Here is an 18,915-nt window from a genome sequence, read left to right as displayed (position 1 = left end):
AAGGAAAGAAAAAACCCATAGGGTTTCTGCTGTGCCAGACCTTAAGCACCCCTCCAAAGCCACATCAGCCCAGAGCCCTTGGCTCGGCTCAGCACCCCGCCAGTTGCTCTGCACCCCTGCACAGCATCCCCTGCCAGATGTGGGGACAACCCCCACCAGATGTGGGGAGAATCCTCCACCAGATGTTTTCCTGGGCAGCAAAAGCATCTCTCGCAGTGAAGCCGCAGTGCCCCGCGTGCCCTCGCCGTCCCCAACCACGCAGCCCTCAGCTCCGCGGCCGGCGGCCTCGCTGCCTGCCCAGACATCCGCTTCAATCGAATTTGTAGGCAAAAAGATCTCAGCAGATGGGCAAATCAGTAGTTGGGGCAGAGATTAATATCTGCTGCACTCTCAGAGGAGTAATTTTCTTCTGATCACCGCTAACTGTCACCGTAAATGGCAAACACGTGGCCAACCGGCTTTATTATCTCCAAGAAAATACCTTACTGGTTGGCCACCGATGTACAAGGGGAAACAGCTTAAATGTATTTGTTATTACACAGCTTGGTCCAAGAACAACAAATGCCCATGATGCACCGACTTCCTTCCTGTCCTGGCACGCTGGCACCAACTTCTCCCCACTGTCATTATGTATTGATGTGGTTTATATCGCATCGACTTACGTGGAATCAGTATCCTTTTCTTTCTTGCGTATACCAAAGGCCTTCCTTGTACGTTTTTTCAATCCTGTGGGTAGAAGGAATATGAATAAGAACACAATATCAATATTATGCTGCTTATAAATCCTCCAAAAGGTTCCTTATTCCCTTGTCAGCTGTAACTCATGAATCAGGTTAAAAAAGAAAGACCCAAACTTGAGAAATTGCCAGCAGGACTTTGCAGGTGCTGTGTACATTCGCTGGCGCCTTCTATTTGTTCACTTAATTATTAACTCGATCTCAGCACATGACTACCTATTTCCCAGTTAATATTTCTAAGCTTGCTGTCTTAATTACACACTTCTTTGTCATGCTGCACGTGGGTACTAATGCCAGGTGGGGAAACCCTTCTTTGGTGTAAGAAAACCAGTTTAAACCATGAGACTGGTTATTTTCTGCACTGATTCTTGACCTGCACAGTGCTTAAAGCCATGCCTGGTACCGGCGATGCTGGAGCCAGCCAGGAGGCGGGGTGCCCTGGGAGCCCTGCCAGCCACGGAGCCCACTGGGACAGCGACCACTGTCACATTGCTCCTAAAAAGAAATGGAGAAGAGTGAGTTTCTGCGAGTTTCTCCCTCTTTTCCAGCCTAAGAGCTATCCAGGAGGGTTTTTTTTAATAACTACTTACAGCAAGCACGGCAAGGAAGGGATTTTGGAGCATTTTAAACCACCACGTTTTGCTTGGCCGGCTGGTTTTCATGCAGAGGATTTTTCTGCTGGTGGTGGTGGTCCAGCCCCACCACTGAGACCCAACTGTGGCTGGAAGCTGTCGGACACGCTTGTTGTACAATCGCTGCCAGTGGCACGATAGCAATTAATTCAGGCCATGGTGTAATTTGGAGATCCTGGTGGCCAAAGGAGCCAGTATAAACCTTGAGTCTAGAACAGCTATTTCTGGCCTCTTCCTTTTGGAGCTCTGAGGAGTTTTGCCTTTGCCTGGAAGTTACCCGAAAGTTCTGTGGGTCAGACACAGCTGCAAGGGAGCAGCAACACTGTGGAGAGGCAAATACAATGGCCCACACCGATGCAACGAGCTGGCCTGCAGCAAACAGCCACATGGAGTGTTCAGGAACCACAACAGGTCATGGAACAATGGAACGGTTTGGGTTGGAAAGGACCTTGAAGATCATCTAGTTCCAACCCCCTGCCATGGGCAGGGACACCCTCCACTACACCAGGTTGCTCAAAGCCCCATCCAACCTGGCCTTGAACACCTCCAGGGATGGAAGGTCCCTGCTCAGCAGCAGCTCCTTCCCCAAAACCTCCCAGAAAGCAGAGTAGAGCCATCGCCCAGCAGACAGGGACCATCGTTAATCACATCCCAGGGCCTGCTGGTGGGGACGGAGGGGAGGAGAGGCAGGTCTGGCAGCACCCACGCTGCCAGGCGCCCAGCCAGCTCTGCGGGGAGCTCAGCCAAGAAGCCATGGGCACCTGCTCCGAGGCCGGCTGCGCAGCAAGGAGATGGCTACGGCATGAATTTGCAAGGAAGACAAATGTGCTGCCGTTAGGAGCCCCATTAGCACAACCCCGCGGCGTCCAGCTTTCCTGACCCCAACACGGTGCGTGACGGCTTTCCAAGGCGCAAGACAAGGCTTAGTGGCACAAACCGGGGTTGCCACAACTGGGACGCAACATGCACCATACCAGAAGCTCACCACGATGCTTGTGCTAAAACCTACTTTTTTTAAAAAAAAATGCTATATCGGATTCAATGAGAAAAAACAAATCAAAACCTCAAGCTTCTAGCACGAGGGATGTGCCGGAAGAGCCACATCTCCTGTAGCTCCCCCAAAATCAGCTCTGGGCACCCCAGGAACATGGGAGCGTTTGTTCCAGGAGCTGTGTACCCCAACACAGTTCATTTGATTGATGCTTTTTGGGGAGACTGAGTTTTTTCAGTCTGCCTCCTGCTTTGAACATACCCTTGAAATGGAAATAATTTTCCATTTTCCCAGGAACATCCCACTCTTCTGGGCATTGGCTGAAGCTTGCAACAAGCACACAACTGCAGCACATTAAAAGAAAAAATAAAATCAGTGGATTTAAATTATATCATCAAAATAATGTGGGATGCTTCAGGCTTTCGATACCCTATAGGCAGGTGGTTTTCAGGCCAACACTAGGACCAAGCCAGCCGGGGTGAGACCAGGAGAAGCTCCAGCAGGTCTCCTTGGTATTGCTCATAGAGCTTTTAGCTGGACATTTCCCCCTGTGGAATGGGAAGCAAAGGGACTGCTCCCTAAAAAAAAAAAAAAAAAAAAAAAAATCACAGCCAGTGCACTTCCTAAGTCAGCCTAAAGCAAGTATTGCGCAGTCAGGGATGAAGGAATCACTTATGGGATCCATACATCTGCACTTTCTCAGGGCAACTGAGCCATGCTGGACCCCGTGGGCTCATCCTGCACCTTGGGCCAACAGCTTTGGGTTTGCCACCTCTCGTCTCGCCGCTTTCCTGCCATCTCCTCAAGGCTCAAGCGAGTTATTAATGACGGAGGAAGGTTTCCGTTGATCTCACCCCCAGGAATAACTCCATCCTCCAAACTCAAAGTGGAACAGGGAGGGCCGAAAACCCCAGAAATGAGTTGCTGTCTAGTCTCATCTGAAGAAGCGCCCGATTTGGCTAAATTTTGTCGCGAAGCCTTCTGCTCAGTTATATAACAGGTCTGCCATCTGCTGAAAACTACAACGGTTGAAGGGAAAAAGGAATATTTAGGAAAGGCAGAAGAAAAAAATGAAAGCCTCCTTTGGAGACTGTTGTCGAGAACCGGTGGGAGCAGGTCCCCCGCCGAAGCCCACCGCCCGCACCAGTCCCAATGGTGACACGGGAGAGGTCCATGGTTCGGTGAGGGGACAACATGGTGGTTTTCCAGGACAGCTTTGCTTTTGGGTGGCTGCAGCTCAGAGGAGCTTGTGCCTCCCTGTTATCTGATGGCACAGGGACAGAGCTGGGGGTTGTGCACGGAAGGGCATCGCACACTCTGGTCCTCAGGTCTCATTTCAGTTGGTTTTAGGAGCTGAAGCTCAAAAAAAAATCCTGGCAAGAGTCATCTCTATTGAAAGTAATAATAAGAGCTTGTCCATGGAGGGAACGATACATGGGGATGCTACAGGTTCAGGGAAACCTCATGGGACAAGACAGAATTAATGCTGGAAGAGAAAAGGTGGTGGTAAGCAGGAGAGAAAGCAGAGGAAAGACAGCGAGGTGGTGGAAAGATGGACGTGAAAGAAGAAAAGTAGAGGGTATCCATGTGGGGCATTGAGGGACGGCTCAGAGCAGGGAGGATCTGGAATCACCACCCAGGTGATGCTCTCTAAAGCAGCACCCAGCATGGAGATCAAATCCCACCTTCTGGCACAGAGATGTGCCAGATCCAAACTGTTTTCCAGCAGGAACACCCAGTGATCCGCACAGCCCTGCACTGGCAATGCCAGCACAGACAGCTATATGTGTCACCTGAAGACACAGCCCATTCCTCCAGCTGTCCCCACCACCTCCAGGAACACCTGGGCAAGACACCCTGCTGCTCCTCACTCCTCCAGACTCATCCCCTTGCAGGTCTCTAGAGGAAAGGATTTTCTCGAGCCCCGAGGCTCCCCAGGTCATACAGGGCACACTGGGGACACGTCCCCTGTGACCCGTGCTAGCTCTGCCCCGCAGTGCCACAGCCTTCAGCCACCAACATCCCACCAGCTACAGGGCTACCAGAGGGGTCAGAAAACTGGAGATGAGGCCCCAGGCCACAGCAAGTACGGGAGCAGTGAAGATGGGTGTGATGTGGTACCTGGCTAACATCAGCACCTGGGAGAAGGACTTAAATCCCTGCAGCTGTGGCCTTCCAAGTCCTCTCCCCATCCATTCACCCTGGGGACATCCTACCTTATGAGAATCCTAGTAATTCTCGTAGGAGAATGATGGAATGTTTTGACCTTAAAGATCATCCAGTTCCAACCCCCCTGCCATGGGCAGGGACACCCTCCACTACACCAGGTTGCCCAAAGCCCCATCCAACCTGGCCTTGAACACTTCCAGGGATGGGGCAGCCACAGCTTCTCTGGGCAACCTGTGCCAGTGCCTCACCACCCTCAGAGGGAAGAGTTTCTTCCTTAAATCTCATCTAAATCTCCCCTCTTTCAGTTTAAAGCCATTGCCCCGTGTCCTGTCATTACACGCCCTTGTCCAAAGCCCCTCTCCAGCTTTCCTGTAGGCCCCCTTTAGGTACTGGAAGGTGCTGGAAGGTCTCCCCGGAGCCTTCTCTTCCCCAGGCTGAACAACCCCAACTCTCTCAGCCTGTCTCCATAGTAGACGTGCTCCAGCCTCAGATCATCTTTGTGGCCTCCTCTAGACTCGCTCCAACAGCTCCATGTCCTTCTTGTGTGGAGGACCCCAGCGCTGAACGCAGCACTGCAAGGGAGGTTCTCACGAGAGCAGAGCAGAGGGGCAGAATCCCCTCCCTGACCTGCTGCCCACGCTGCTCTGGATGCAGCCCAGGATACGGTTGGCTTTCTGGGCTGCCAGTGCGAGGTGCCGGCTCATGGTGAGCTTCTCATCCACCAGCACTCCCAAGTCCTTCTCCTCAGGGCTGCTCTCAATCCATTCTCCACCCAGCCTGCACTTGTGCTTGGGATTGCCCCGACCTTGCACTTGGCCTTGTTGAACTTTGTTAGGTTCTCTCAGGCCCACCTCTCCAGCCTGTCCAGGTCCCTGTGGATGGCATCCCTTCCCTCCAGCGTGTCCACCACAACACAAAATTGGTGCCATCTGCAAACTTGCTGAGGGCGCACTCGATCCCACTGTCCAAGTCACCAACAAAGACGTTACACATGTTAATGTTTTTGTTACACAAACGTTAATGCACTCAGGTGTACACCACCAAGAGCTCCATAAATCCCTGCCTACGTTCCGAAGCCTTTTCCCTTTTGTCCCATCTGACATACAAGGGAGGACCCACCTCTTGCCGACTGCCCAGTGCCATGGGGCAGGCAGCGTGCCTCTGTTTCAATCTTGGCTTAAAACTGAGCTTCGAGTTGGACAAAGCTCGAGCTTTACTGCCAGTTTCACAGCACCAGAGCAAAGGAGGAGACACAAACTCTTATGGTAACACCAGTAAGAGCCCCCACCACACCAAGCCATCATGAGCTGGAGAACACACCAGCAACAGCAGCACCAAAGAACCATATCCACACATCCTGCTCAAGGACAAGAGTGACATCCTTCTTCTGGAGAGGAGATTAGACTAAAATGTCTGCGGACAGACGTATTTGACACTTCTGCTGCCTCCATCAGCAGGTCTTCCTCGGTGAGCCTCACGCACAACAGCCCAGAGCCATTCTCGTGGCAGCGAGAATGGCTGAAACCACATCAACAGCCACAAAACCAACCTTGGCTGCAGAGGACAAACACGGGGAAAAGCCACCAGCCCCTCCAAGCTACAACAGCTTCGCATGCTGCAATAAGTCCTCATCAAGTCAAACGGCTTCGAGCACTCTTACTCGAAGACTCAGAGTAGCCACAAGCCAAGGCTGAGCCAACTCTTGTGCGCTGGAGACTCATTTCAAACACAAATGGCTCTCGTTATTCACCTGTTATTTACCATCATCCCTTTTTCCTGGTGTACTTAAGGATTGGCATATGAGGAATGTGAATTAGTATTTAACACTTTAAAGCTTTCTGAACTTTATTCTTAAAAACTACCAACATCTTATTTTCCATACTGAAGACTCCATAGCTCTAGAAGAAAAAAAACCCACTGTTGTCCCAAGCCCAGCCCCCTCGCCCACCGTCCCCAGGGGTGAGAGCAGCTGCTGCTTCTGGACCCTCAAATATTGAGGGGAGGCCCCTGGAGGAAGAGCTACACGTTTGGGAGGATGGGCCTCATAAAAGCAACACCTCTCTCAAACAGGAGATATCAATGAGAACATCTTTGTCTTAAACACTCTTTTGGGATGACTAAAAAAATTATTGAAATTAGTTCAGCTTAGTCTGTGCATGAAGATAAACGTTATCTATGGCCATGCCAGAGACTCGAGATCAAAGTACCTGTGGGGAGAGGGAGAAGAAGGAGGGGGGGAAATAGTGATTATTTCTTATTCCTCCCTATTAGGTTTGTTTTATTTTGTTTTGGTTGTGTGGATTTTGGGTTTTTTGGATTTTGGAGCTGCTCCGAGCCATCCCCTTTCCCCACTGCACACAAACCTGCACATGATCTGACCAAATTCCTTCACTGGGTCCAAAGACGTGGAAACCTGCTGCTGTTTCATAGCCAAAGGACCTTGTATTTGGTTTTGGCTTGCTTTACTAAAAAAAAAACCCAACCAAACCCCTCCCTTTGCTCAGAAAAACAAAACCAAATGCAAGACACAACTACTGAATTCTCTGAGTCATATCCAGAGCGGGGGAAAAGAAAAAAAAATCAAACGATAAATTAAAGTTGAAGAAGTGAGGGTGTAACCACATTGAGCCCCAAATAAAAAACCCAAACAGCAGCTTCTCAAAGACTCTCTGCAAGTCAGCCCACGAGATGTTTCCCCTGGCACGACGCAGCAGCAGCCTGCACCTACCTGGGCCCCAGCTGCTGCACCCATGACACCTTTTACACGAAAACGGGCACGTTTGGCCCATTTCAAAACCAGGAATCACCAACTGCCGCAGCCTTGGTAGGAGGAAAGTGGAGTCTCGGTAATCACGCTGCTTCAGTCAATGTTATTTTTTGGTTTGCCCACCTCACGTGTAATTAAATTAGTTTACATCTTCATAACACTCAAAATGCTTTACCTGAACCAACCGTTGCGTTAAAGCTCGTTACCAGCCTTTCGACAGGCTTGATAACGCGGTGAGGAACCAAGTCCTTGGAACAGTCATTAATATTTTAACCCCCTCATTTACAAGTCTAATTGCAGGCGTTGCTCTGGAGAAGAGAGGATGGACCATCACCAAGCAGCAGCTGGGCAGTGATGGCACCGTTGATGTCAGCAGCCCGAGGGGCTTCTTCTGCAGCAACCAAGCCCCGGAGACCATGACCAGGGTTGCAGCACAAAGCCTTCATGAAACAAGGTCTTCTGCTGCTCCCTCACCTGCCACGGTGTCAACGCAGCCACCGGGCTCCAGCCACAAACCCGTCACCATTAAAGGTCACCAGAGGCAATTAATAATGTATTGTTGCCTCCAGGTTTACTGGTTTGTTACCTGGTAGTTGGTTTTTTTGGTTGTTTGTTGTTTTTTTTTTTTTAACCTGGTTTCTTTCCTAATTTAAGAGTGGTACATCTCAGCTACCGTGGTAGACCGAGTTTTAGTAAAGACTCATTTTTTTAAACCAGCAGCGCTTGTATTTCCCAGTCTCACACCAGTCTCCAGGCGAGGCTACGGGCATCACCAGGCTCCCAGTATCACCAACAGCTTTGTGTTTGCTCTGCTGTGGTCGCCCTCGACTCTCCCCGTTGCAGAGGGTATTTATTTCTGGCGTTAGCCTCTCTGCCTCTGCGCAAAGTGACTTACGTAACGCACGCCGCGTCTTTTTACCAAACGCCTGTCTTCTCAGTCAATAAACTACCCTTCTTATCCCATTGAGGAAATCATTTTAAAGCTATTTCCAGTTGGCTGGTTGTTCATTTCTCCCCTCGATTCTCAAGGTTTCCTTTTCCTAGCAGGGCTAAATTACCCGATTTTACACTTTCTGACAAGGCGCTCTCCATCCCCCTGACCCCAGCGAGCACCGTGGTTCCCCACTCTCCCCCAGCCTCTCCTACACGCCTACTGGGGCCATTCCTGCTCAAGTGCTTTGGTCCACCAGCCAAGATACCACATCCTTCACAGGACCACAGCTGCCAGGAGAAACACAATGAAGATACTCCTACCAACATAACTCCTCCCCCAAAAAAGCATTTCTTACAGCTCAGCATCTCTTGTATCAAAAAAGAAAAGAAAAAAAATGATAAATAAACCAGGACTTCTTTCCAAAAAGGGATCTGTCCCAAGGCTAGATCAGAGTGATTTGCTTCAAATCAACTTGGACAAAGCCCCGATGAAGGAGAAAGGTGCCATGGCAGCAGATCAGGGAGCAGAAACAGCCCCTGGGCTTCAACAGCACCAGCTACAGCATTTTTTTGTCTCAAGTCTCATCGATGGAAACCACTTCCCTCTGTTCGAGGAAGAGACCACCACTAGATCTTCAGAGATGGGACCAAGGGACAGCTGTGCCTCCCAGCAAGACCCAAAATCCCCAGTGTGATGGACGTTGGACCTGTGCACAAGCCTTGGTTTCAAAGGAGGTGGTTTACCTCGAATTGAAGATTTTCAATGATGATAATCTTGATTGACACTCGACTGGTGGGGTCAAGGACTCCCCAGGATAAGGACTAGACTTAACGCTCTCCCCACACAAGCAAAGTTTATGTATTAACCAGTCAGGAAATTTATTTTTTTCTGAAAATTTGCCAGAAAACCCCTTCAGAAAGGCTGGAGGAGTCACCGCAGGAGTTTTCTTGCTTTGCTACCTTAAAATACATTAAAAGTAATGTTTAAAACAAACAGTTGATGTCCCTTCTGAAGACACACAGTGCCGTATGCACATCCAGCTCTGCCCAGCAGCTGTGTCATCTCACTGTGCTTAATATTTCATCCCAGTAAACCCATAGATATCGGTGCAAGCTGCCACTAAACCACTAGATTTAGCTTTGCCATGGGAGCTAACAAAGCCATCTTGGACGATGAGCTAGTCAGGCATTAAAGGTCCTTACTGTCTACCTGTCTGAATTCACTCTACCCTGTTATACCTGTCATAGAACGGTTTGGGTTGGAAGGGACCTTCAAGATCATCCAGTTCCAACCCCCCTGCCATGGGCAGGGACACCCTCCACTACACCAGGTTGCTCAAAGCCCCATCTAAATCTTCCCTCTTTCAGTTTAAAGCCATTGCCCCATGTCCTGTCACTACACACCCTTGTCCAAAGCCCCTCTTCAGCTTTCTTGTAGCCCCTTTAGGTACTGGAAGGCTGCTGGAAGGTCTTCCCAGAGCCTTCCCTTTCTCTAGACTGAGCAGGCTTCCAAGCCAACTTCCAAGTTATTGAAAAAAATTATCTGGTTAGCAAAGTCCCACGGATACAACCTTCCACATGCTTACAAGAATTTCTGCCTGTTAGAAAATGAAAGAACGAGGAAAAAGGGATGGTGGCCTCACTGTCACCTCACTTCTATCACTCTCTGGCACAGCAGAACATTGTTGGCATCTTGCCTGTGGCTTTCAGGAAAGGAGATACTTGAAAACAAAAGTGAGCAACAAGAGTGGTGGGTTTGGTTTCTGGGTTAGTTTGTTTGGTTGGTTTTTAACAAAAATAAATGCTGAGAAGTTTGCTCTGTATCAGAAGTGTCATTTGGAAGGCACTGAAGGACTAACAGTGTTTGAGAACCTAAAACAAGATCACAGGTAAGTCCAAATAAAACAAAACATCCCAAGTTACTGCTCTGGGACCATTTTCTCCTGCAGTAGGAGTGGTTGCTCCTGGCGCAAGGTCCCAGACCATTGGGCCTTATAAATAAAGCTATTTTGAGATGTGGTACATATCATCTTTCACTGGGGGTCCAGCGATGATGCTCTTGGTCACCATTGAGGAGATCAAAAGTTTTGTACTAAAAACAAGCCCCGCCACAGAATCATAGAATAATTTAGGGTGGAAGAGGAGCAGAGAGGTGGCATCACCCCTGAGCTTGGTCCTGCTCAGCTTCTGCACTCGACCCCAGCACCCAGCGCTTCTGGAGCAACCTCAGAAGTAGCACACAGCTGATGGGATAACCACCAAGGCAGCTGAAAGGCTGAAGGAGAAGGAGATGGGCACCTGCAGGAGCTTTGTCTATTCAGCATAGCACAAAAACCGCATCGGCAATGGCCACATCAGGTCCCAGCACCTACCCCAGGAATGGAAACATGGTGTTGAAGGGATCTCTGCTCCAATGGGCAGAGGTTATACAAGATGCCCCATCCCTGGAAGCGTTCAAGGCCAGGCTGGATGAGGCTTTGAGTAACCTGGTGGTGGAAGGTGTTCCTGCCCATGGCAGGGGTTGGGACTAGATGATCTCTGAGGTCCCTTCAACCCAAACCATTCTAGGATTCTAAGATCCCGTGGCTGATTCAGAAATCCAGTCACGCTTTCAACCACGAGGGTAATTGAGTCTCTGAACAGGTTGCAGTGAACTCTGCCTAAGGACTTTCTGAATTAACATTCAACACCTTTCTAAAAACACATGTCTTATTGCAGCGACTAGACTCGAAGACGAAATTAAGAGACAGTCCCATGGCCAAATGGCCACACCTGGTCGTGCAGCTGCTGACACACACATCCTGCCTGCTCCGGAGCAGCAAGCATCCACCCCCGTGTACACAGAGGTGTTTGGGCTCCCAGGACCTGAATGTCATTCCCCCTCCCTTTGGTCTACACCATTTTCCTTTTCCAAACCACCCAAATACTCGTGGCAGCAGTCGGAGTCAGGAGGTCGAAGGGCTGGGAAGCAGCACAGCCCCTGAGCTGGGCACGCACCCACCACGGCACGGGCACACACACCACCTTAGTTAAATATATCCAAGATAAAACCTGTGTCTGGGCATCAGACCAGCCCCTTTGCTTTGCAGGCACAACCCAGTTCAGCCAACCTGTGCCTGCAGCACAGAGCGAGACCCCCAGCCTTCAGCTGCAGCCCCAGCACACGGAAGCACACCCTGAGTCATGGAAATATATTTATATTCCATATAAATATAGATCTGGACTCTCTCCACACCAAGACCCAGTGCAAAAATCAGCATCGCCGATGCCCGACGTCCCCATCTCATCGCACGGATGCTCGGGGGACCCGTGCCCAGCTCGGAGCCAGCCCCAGTGCAAAACTCGGGGGCCAGGCCAGCAGCTCCAGGCTGTCCTTAAAACAAAGGGCAGACACCAGCAGGACGCACCGCAACGCGCTCGACACCGATTAATTTTCCTTCTGCAACGGCGCTGAGCGTTTGAGGACAATTTGAGACCAGAAGGATGCAAATTGTTGCTCACAGGTCATTCACTGACCTCAGAAAAAGCAGCTGCAGGAATAACTCACCGCCTGCTTTCCCCAGAGATCAGGTTTTTGGTATCAGCTTTCAGAGACCCCGGTTGTGCGGTGACCGCGGGACGCGACCGGCTCCGGCAATACCGTCGGTAAATTGGATCCGGATACAGCTGTGGCTTTCATTCACGGCTGGCACGCGCGCCGGAACGCCAGATGTGTTTCTAAAGGTTGCTGTGCTATTTCAGAAGTTGCCCAGGACGGGCTCTCCCTCCCAAATGACACTCAGATTTCTATTTTTAGGGGGGGTTTTGGGGTATCGGGGAAGGGAGACGACGGTGCTGCCACGCTCCACCCCCAGCACTGAGCTCTGCCGGAGGGCACTGGACGCGGCGGTGGGGCTGCTCCCTGCAGACAGTGAATCCAGGGGAAACCCACACATGTTATAGCCCCCATGCTGGTATTCCATGCTCTTCCCCTGCCAAAAACAAAACAAAAACCTTAAAAATAAAAAAAAAAAAAACAGACTGCAAACCTCTCCTTTTCTTTGCCATTACACCTGCTCCTCGGCTGGAGCCACTGCCAACGGCAGGTCCCATCTCACAGCCCTATTTTCAAAGGCATCTCCGTGAAACCCGTTGCCTCCACACATGCCGTAGGCTCCCAGCGACCACTTTGACAGTTTTCTATGGAAAACACCCCGGTTTTGCAGTCGTACTGTTTATGCAGAACGTAAGGACTCGTTAAACCCCACCAAAACCCTCGCCTAGGTGCGACACTAAGAGCCAGCCTTCTGTCCACCCCGTGACTTATCACCGATCGAGGCCACACCTGTGTGACCCTCCACTAACTCCCATTTCCAATTTCCCAGGTGGAGAAGAGGACATCCAGGCTGGCGGGGTGGGTTTGTCACGCATGTGACACCAGAGCCGCTTCCTTGGGGACAAGGCACAGCTCCGGGCCAGCTGCCAGGGAAAAGCATGACCTACTCTCAATTTGGTCACCCCCCAAAAAAATAATTTACAATATTCACATTTGTGTATGACGAAGGTTTACACCTGAAGTAAAGCATGATGAGACACTTCTTCCCCATCCCTCTCACCGTCCTGCTCCTCCCACGGTCTGCTGGCAGACGAATGCCTCGGTTCTAACGCCGTGATTAACCGCGGCAATAGCGTAACTAAAAATAAGAGCAGGAGATCTGACCCAAAGAGAGGATTCATTTCCAGGCAGCGTTTGACAAAACCAACAGAGCTTCTTAGAATCACAGAATGGTTTGGGTTGGAAGGGACCTCAAAGATCATCCAGTTCCAACCCCCCTGCCATGGACAGGGACACCCTCCACTACACCAGGTTGCTCAAAGCCCCATCCAACCTGGCCTTGAACACTTCCAGGGATGGGGCAGCCACAGCTTCTCTGGGCAACCTGTGCCAGTGCCTCAGCACCCTCAGAGGGAAGAATTTCTTCCTCAGATCTCATCTTTCAGTTTAGAGCCATTGCCCCGTGTCCTATCACTACAGGCCCTTGTTAAAAGTCCCTCTCCAGCTTTCCTGTAGGCCCCCTTTAAGTACTGGAAGGCTGCAATAAGATAATTCTTCCACCCATCTGTCTCCCCACAGAGGAACTGTGTGGTGTAAAGGAGCTCAACATCCCCAGTTGAAAGGAAACTGGTAAACATGAAGCATAAATGACCTTAATAATAACTTATACAGCATAAACGACCTTATTATTATTAATAACTTATACAGCATAAACAACTTTATTATTAATAAACTTATTGAGGCTTCTTTTGCATCTTCTGCACTAAGGTCAAAACCAGCCCAAACCCCTGCAAAACTCCAATAAACCACATTAAAAATTAAGTCCTCCTTTGACATTTGGAAGGGAACCTTACAAGGGACCTAAAATTGGCCCAGATGAGCTCATCATCATATTTACCAACGTCACCAGCTCTGAGCAAACCCCACCAGTAACGAGGTGGCTGCAGGACTGTTGTCAGCAGCGTTGCCTTTATGAATTTATTTGCTGACAGCAAAGTACTTGGGAAAGATTATTTTTAATCGTGCTGCTTCCAGCATCCTGAATCAAATAAACAGCCCTTCCAGAAGTGTGCAGAGCTGGGTCTGCACCCCTCCATCCTCCCTGACCCCCCCAAGCCTGGTCCCAGGGAGGGGGCTCAGATCTTTAGGACAAATTTCAATATAGGGTGTTTTTTGTTTTGTTTTGTTTTTTTATGCTGTCTCATAATGCCCAAGTTTATTTGCAGCTGATACAAAACCTTCTGTTCAAGCCATCAAAAAAACTCTCATCGAGGCTGATGTTTTAGACACAAGGTTGTCAAAGCTGATGTCTAGAAGAGGAGCGGGGCACGGGATACAGCCTGTATTTAAGGGAAATATTTCAGTATTTTAAGGGAAGCACAAAACACCCAAATGCCCAGTGACACACACCCCTGCATATAAAAGCCTGACACTTATTTATTATTAATTAACTCTAATAGCAAGATGCAGCTTCAATCATTTCTGCAGATCCAACTTTAGAAAAACAACATATTGATGGGGCTGTCTGGAATTTTTCAGGCACTCTGGGTGATGGGGGGCAGGCTGTGAAACATGCCCACGGCACCCCCACTCCTCAGTCGAGCCCAAACCTCCCCACCAGGTTATTTCCTCACATCCGACACGTGACGTCATTAATCTCAAGTTGATGTTTGAAGCTCCCTGCAACACGTCAGTGGAGAATGTCAAGAGAATTTTTTTTTTTCTCAATAAGTTTCCTAAAAAAACAACAAAAAAAACCCTACACACACCAAATAAAGGCACAATAACTGCTTTCTACAGTTTTATAATCACTGTCAGTGTTAATCCAGTGTAAATAGGGACGTGGGAGGGAATTTCTCCTTCCGACCTCCGTGGTGCAGCCCACCAGTGTGCAGGGGAGGAGAGGGGGGTTTGCGGGAGAGGGTGGGAGCTCCGTGCCTGTTCCCGAAGGACAGCCCCAAAATCCTATGCCTCCTGCTGCCGGGAAAGCACGAGCACCCCAGGCACCGGCAGCTGCCTGGTGACATTAAAACACACCTAAAACTGAACTGAAAATTGAAATCAATCATTCTGTGATGCTGTAAATGCAAAAAAAAATATAAAGAAAGAAAATTCTACAAGTCTTACTCCTCTTTCATTCACATAGATAAAGCAAAAAAACCAAACAACCTTCAGAAGCCCCCAGAAACACCAGCCTGCTGCTGAATTTCCATGAAAACCAAAGACTCGAGGCCACTCAATAGCTGGCAAGGCGAACAGGGCGACGCTTTGTGCTCCTGCGCCGCACACCAGCCACCCATGCCACCCACGGGCACACTGCACGGCACCCAGGTGTCCCTCTTTTTCCTACTGAACCTGCAGAATCACAAATATATTGTCTTAAAGCTCAAAAAAAAAAAAAGGCTATATAGGGCCAGCACAAAAGATGGGAATGCTATTGCACGCCAGCTTTGCTGCAGCCCGGGCAGGGGGATGGCCAATATTTAGGGAAGGGTATTTCCACACACAACCACGTTTTTCCACCTTTAACTGCTTAAGACCCTGTGATGAAGGTTCAAGAAGAGTAGATACCTGATTTAACCTGCTTTTTTTTTTGTTAAAATTTGAATAAGGCCAATGAATCATGCAGAGAGTTTCTACCTTGGCAGAGAAACCCAAATCGCTGCTTTTGGGCACCAGCTCGAGATGCCCCAGGGCATGTTTTAAACTGGAGTTCATTTCAAGGAGGCATTTTGCAGATCTGTAACACATGCAGCTGTTGAGTTTTGCCATATTTTCTATCCTTTCTACCCAAAAAATCCCAAATCCTGTTTGGGTTTTGCATCAGCCATGACACCTCGATGATGGTTCTAGGTGGGAGGCAGACGTCAGGTTTTGCTGCCTCGCTCATGTTTTGGTTTCAATCCTCAACGCCACCACTTCAGTCACCATGTTGGCACCGTTTGGGTTTTAACTGGCAAGTACCATCAGCCCCAATCTAAAGAGTTTCCCAAATTCCCAGGGTTTGGGTGAGGTCTTTCACTTGGTGGTTGCTGGTTTTGATCCAGAGCCATCTATCCCTTCCTTCTGTTAGCATGGACAAACATGCTGCCAGTGGACTGGAGCTGGAAAAATCTGCACTAGCTCAGAAGGAATGGCTTGGATACCTGCAAAAAGGGAAGGGATTATTTCCCCCACCACCACAGACTAAAGGTTACTACTGCAATCTGTTGGGCTGTCTGACCTCGTGACCACTGAACAACTTCATTCAAAATCGATGGGGATGCTCTTTGGATCCCGATTTGCCAGCCCAGCTCCAACCTGGGGAGCACACGAGATGTCACTGGAAGCTCCATGATGCAATGTAGGAGCGTATCACACTCCCCAGAGTGGCTGGACACACTAATCATATCCCCTGCTTTTGAACCCACAAAACCAAGAGCTAAAGAGCTCCTTGCTGTTTCTGTTGCAAACACTTAGAGCTTGCTGAAGCCTCATTTTCACTGGAACAGGTTGCCCAGAGAAGCTGTGGCTGCCCCATCCCTGGAAGTGTTCAAGGCCAGGTTGGATGAGGCTTTGGGCAACCTGGTGTAGTGGAGGGTGTCCCTGCCCATGGCAGGGGGGTTGGAACTAGATGGTCTTGAAGGTCTCTTCCAACCCAAACCATTCTATGATTCATGTGCCTCATGCTCTGTAGCTCAGAACCCCAGTTCTCTGAATTTGAGAAGCTGGGGAATGTCCCCAGCTCTGTGCCCACACTGGGTTACAGCTGAATCTCTGGCTCAGGGACTGCATTGCCCCGTGCCACGTAGGGCAGAACAGAAGGGTCAAATGCAATCTTCTCTTGCATTCATAAAAAAAAAAATAATTCCCCCTGCAGTATCAGGTCTGTCTGTTAGGCAGCAGTTCCAGCAGGTCTGAAAAAGTTCCCCTGGCCTCTCCGGACATGGCTGGAGATGCTCCCACAAGCCAAAGCCCTGAGCCTCTCTGCACGCCCAAGTGCAGTCATGGTTACTCTTCAAACAACATACTGGAAAATACAGGTCCTGATTTGGTGCAACGGTCCTCACGTATTTTCTGGGCTGGTTTTGCCATCCATGCCTGAATTTATGTTAATTGCCTCAGACCTGCTATTGGCTTTCTCAAAGGAAAACCAAATGTTTCTACCAGGTTATTTCGTTTCCAAGTCACACGGCCAACACTAAGCACATTTAAATACACCATTTACTGAAACGAGACACCTAAAATATAATGCAGCCAAATTTCTTGCCTAATCAAGAAAAAGGCTGTTTTATATAGAATCATAGAATGGTTTGGGTTGGAAGGGACCTCAAAGATCATCCAGTTCCAACCCCCCTGCCATGGGCAGGGACACCCTCCACTACACCAGGTTGCTCAAAGCCCCATCCAACCTGGCCTTGAACACTTCCAGGGATGGGGCAGCCACAGCTTCTCTGGGCAACCTGTGCCAGTGCCTTGCCACTCTCAGAGGGAAGAATTTCTTCCCATTAAATGCCTCTGGTTCCAGTGCTACCTGTTCAGTACGACAAAAACCATAAGGCCTGGAGACAACCATTGCTAAAAGACAATGGAAGAGAGTGTTTGCCATCTTGGATGTGACCAGTCATCCATGGAAGTGACCAAACTCCCCAGAAACAGGTGCCAAAAAGCCCAGAAAAAGAGAGTTCCAGAGACATTTCCACACTGGGAAAGCTTCTCCCCAGCAAACATCTGGTTTGTACTCTGGAAAAAATGCAGATACCATCTCCAGCAGAAGGAGAAATGACCTCCTCTAACGTAAGCACGGCTGCTCCCATCAGCCACACGGTCGTCTAATCTTTCCAAACATCGCAGAGCTTCTGGCTTGAGCGACATGTTGCAGCAGTGATTTCAAAATTTAATTAAGCTGCATAAAATACCTTCAGTACATTGGAGATGCAACAGATGGATTAAAAAAAAAGGAGATAAACTTGTTCTGGTGCACGGATGTTTACCTTAACAACATGCCTGGTGCATTTCTGGCTACTGGTGAGTTATTTTAACAATCAAAGAGAACATCTAAATGCATCTGATATCTACAGCCACACACGCAGAGACCCTTCCAGCACATGGTGGGACCTTTCTAGCAGGGATTTGGGTCCCAGATCTAGTGCTGACACGCAATACAGTTATTTTTGTCCATCCAAAGCTTGGGGGGGGGGGGGGGGGGGGGGGGAAGTCTAGTCCTCATCTCCAACACCTACTTTCCACCTGTTTGAGTGAGGCCAAGCACAGCACAACCATCCCCAACGTGGATGGGGAGCAATGGCAGCGCTTCTGCTATGGAGGTGGAGGACCATCCACTTCTGGCAATTGAGACACCACGTGGCCCATGTTCACCTCTCCTTCCAGTGAGGGCTGGTTTCTTGAGACAGTGTCCACACTCAGGTTTTTTTAGATATCACTGTGATGTTTAAGCATGCAGGGAAAAACACGCACTTTTTCTCCCCATCTACCAGGGGAATGAGAACATATTTCATATTGAGTTCAGCACAAACTAGTACAAACTGCACATCCTGCATCATTCCCACGGAGCCAAATTCTCTTGTTGCCAAAGAAGACAATCCAGAAACATCAACCAAGCCAGGTCCATCCCACCAGCCATGGGTGATGCCGGGTGGCCCTGTGCTCTGCACCCTGGGTGTGCTGGGGCTGCTGATGGGCACCAGCATGTGCCAGGCAGGCACAGCCCAGCTCCTCCCCGAGCTCCACCCTCAGTATCCAACATTTCAGTGAGAAAAGTGATTTAAATAACCGTAATAGTAATAAAACCCCTTTCACACGTTTGCTGCAGGGAACTACAGATATTTCTTGCAGGTTCAAAAGTCGCAGATCAAACTAAGCTAAGTGCATTTGAAAACATTCTTATATTAAAATAAATCATCTCTGCAAAGTGTCTCTACTTCAGTAGGACATTGGTCACCAAAGTTTCGCTCCTCCACAAGCAGAGCCAGTTTCCAACTGTTTAAAAATTCATCAGAAGCAGTAATTACTTCTTCTAATTTTCTCAATTCCATTCTAGGCTCCCGTACGCATCAGCTAGCTGGGGAACAACACGTTAAGCAGTTTAGTAAGTCACAAATAACAGGGAAACTTATTCTGGCTAGTCTTTTTATTTTTTTTTTTATGATTTT

General features: G+C 49.2%; 1 protein-coding gene across 1 annotated transcript in view; it reads right to left on the bottom strand.

The window, feature by feature from the left end:
* Positions 1-3,535, bottom strand: part of SGIP1 (SH3GL interacting endocytic adaptor 1) — a 36,887-nt gene extending 33,352 nt beyond the window's left edge. The window contains exons 1-3 of the mRNA XM_086617081.1: positions 3,505-3,535; positions 1,647-1,738; positions 663-772 (exon numbers count right to left, since the gene is read on the bottom strand). Of these exons, the coding sequence (XP_086473207.1) occupies positions 663-772; positions 1,647-1,738; positions 3,505-3,535 (233 nt within the window). The remainder of the gene's footprint in view (positions 1-662; positions 773-1,646; positions 1,739-3,504) is intronic.
* Positions 3,536-18,915: the final 15,380 nt, after the last annotated feature.

This window comes from Tauraco erythrolophus, chromosome 10 (assembly GCF_009769465.1).
Source record: "Tauraco erythrolophus isolate bTauEry1 chromosome 10, bTauEry1.pri, whole genome shotgun sequence".
NCBI classification, from domain to species: Eukaryota; Metazoa; Chordata; class Aves; order Musophagiformes; family Musophagidae; genus Tauraco; species Tauraco erythrolophus.
This window is presented reverse-complemented; position numbering and strand designations above follow the sequence as displayed.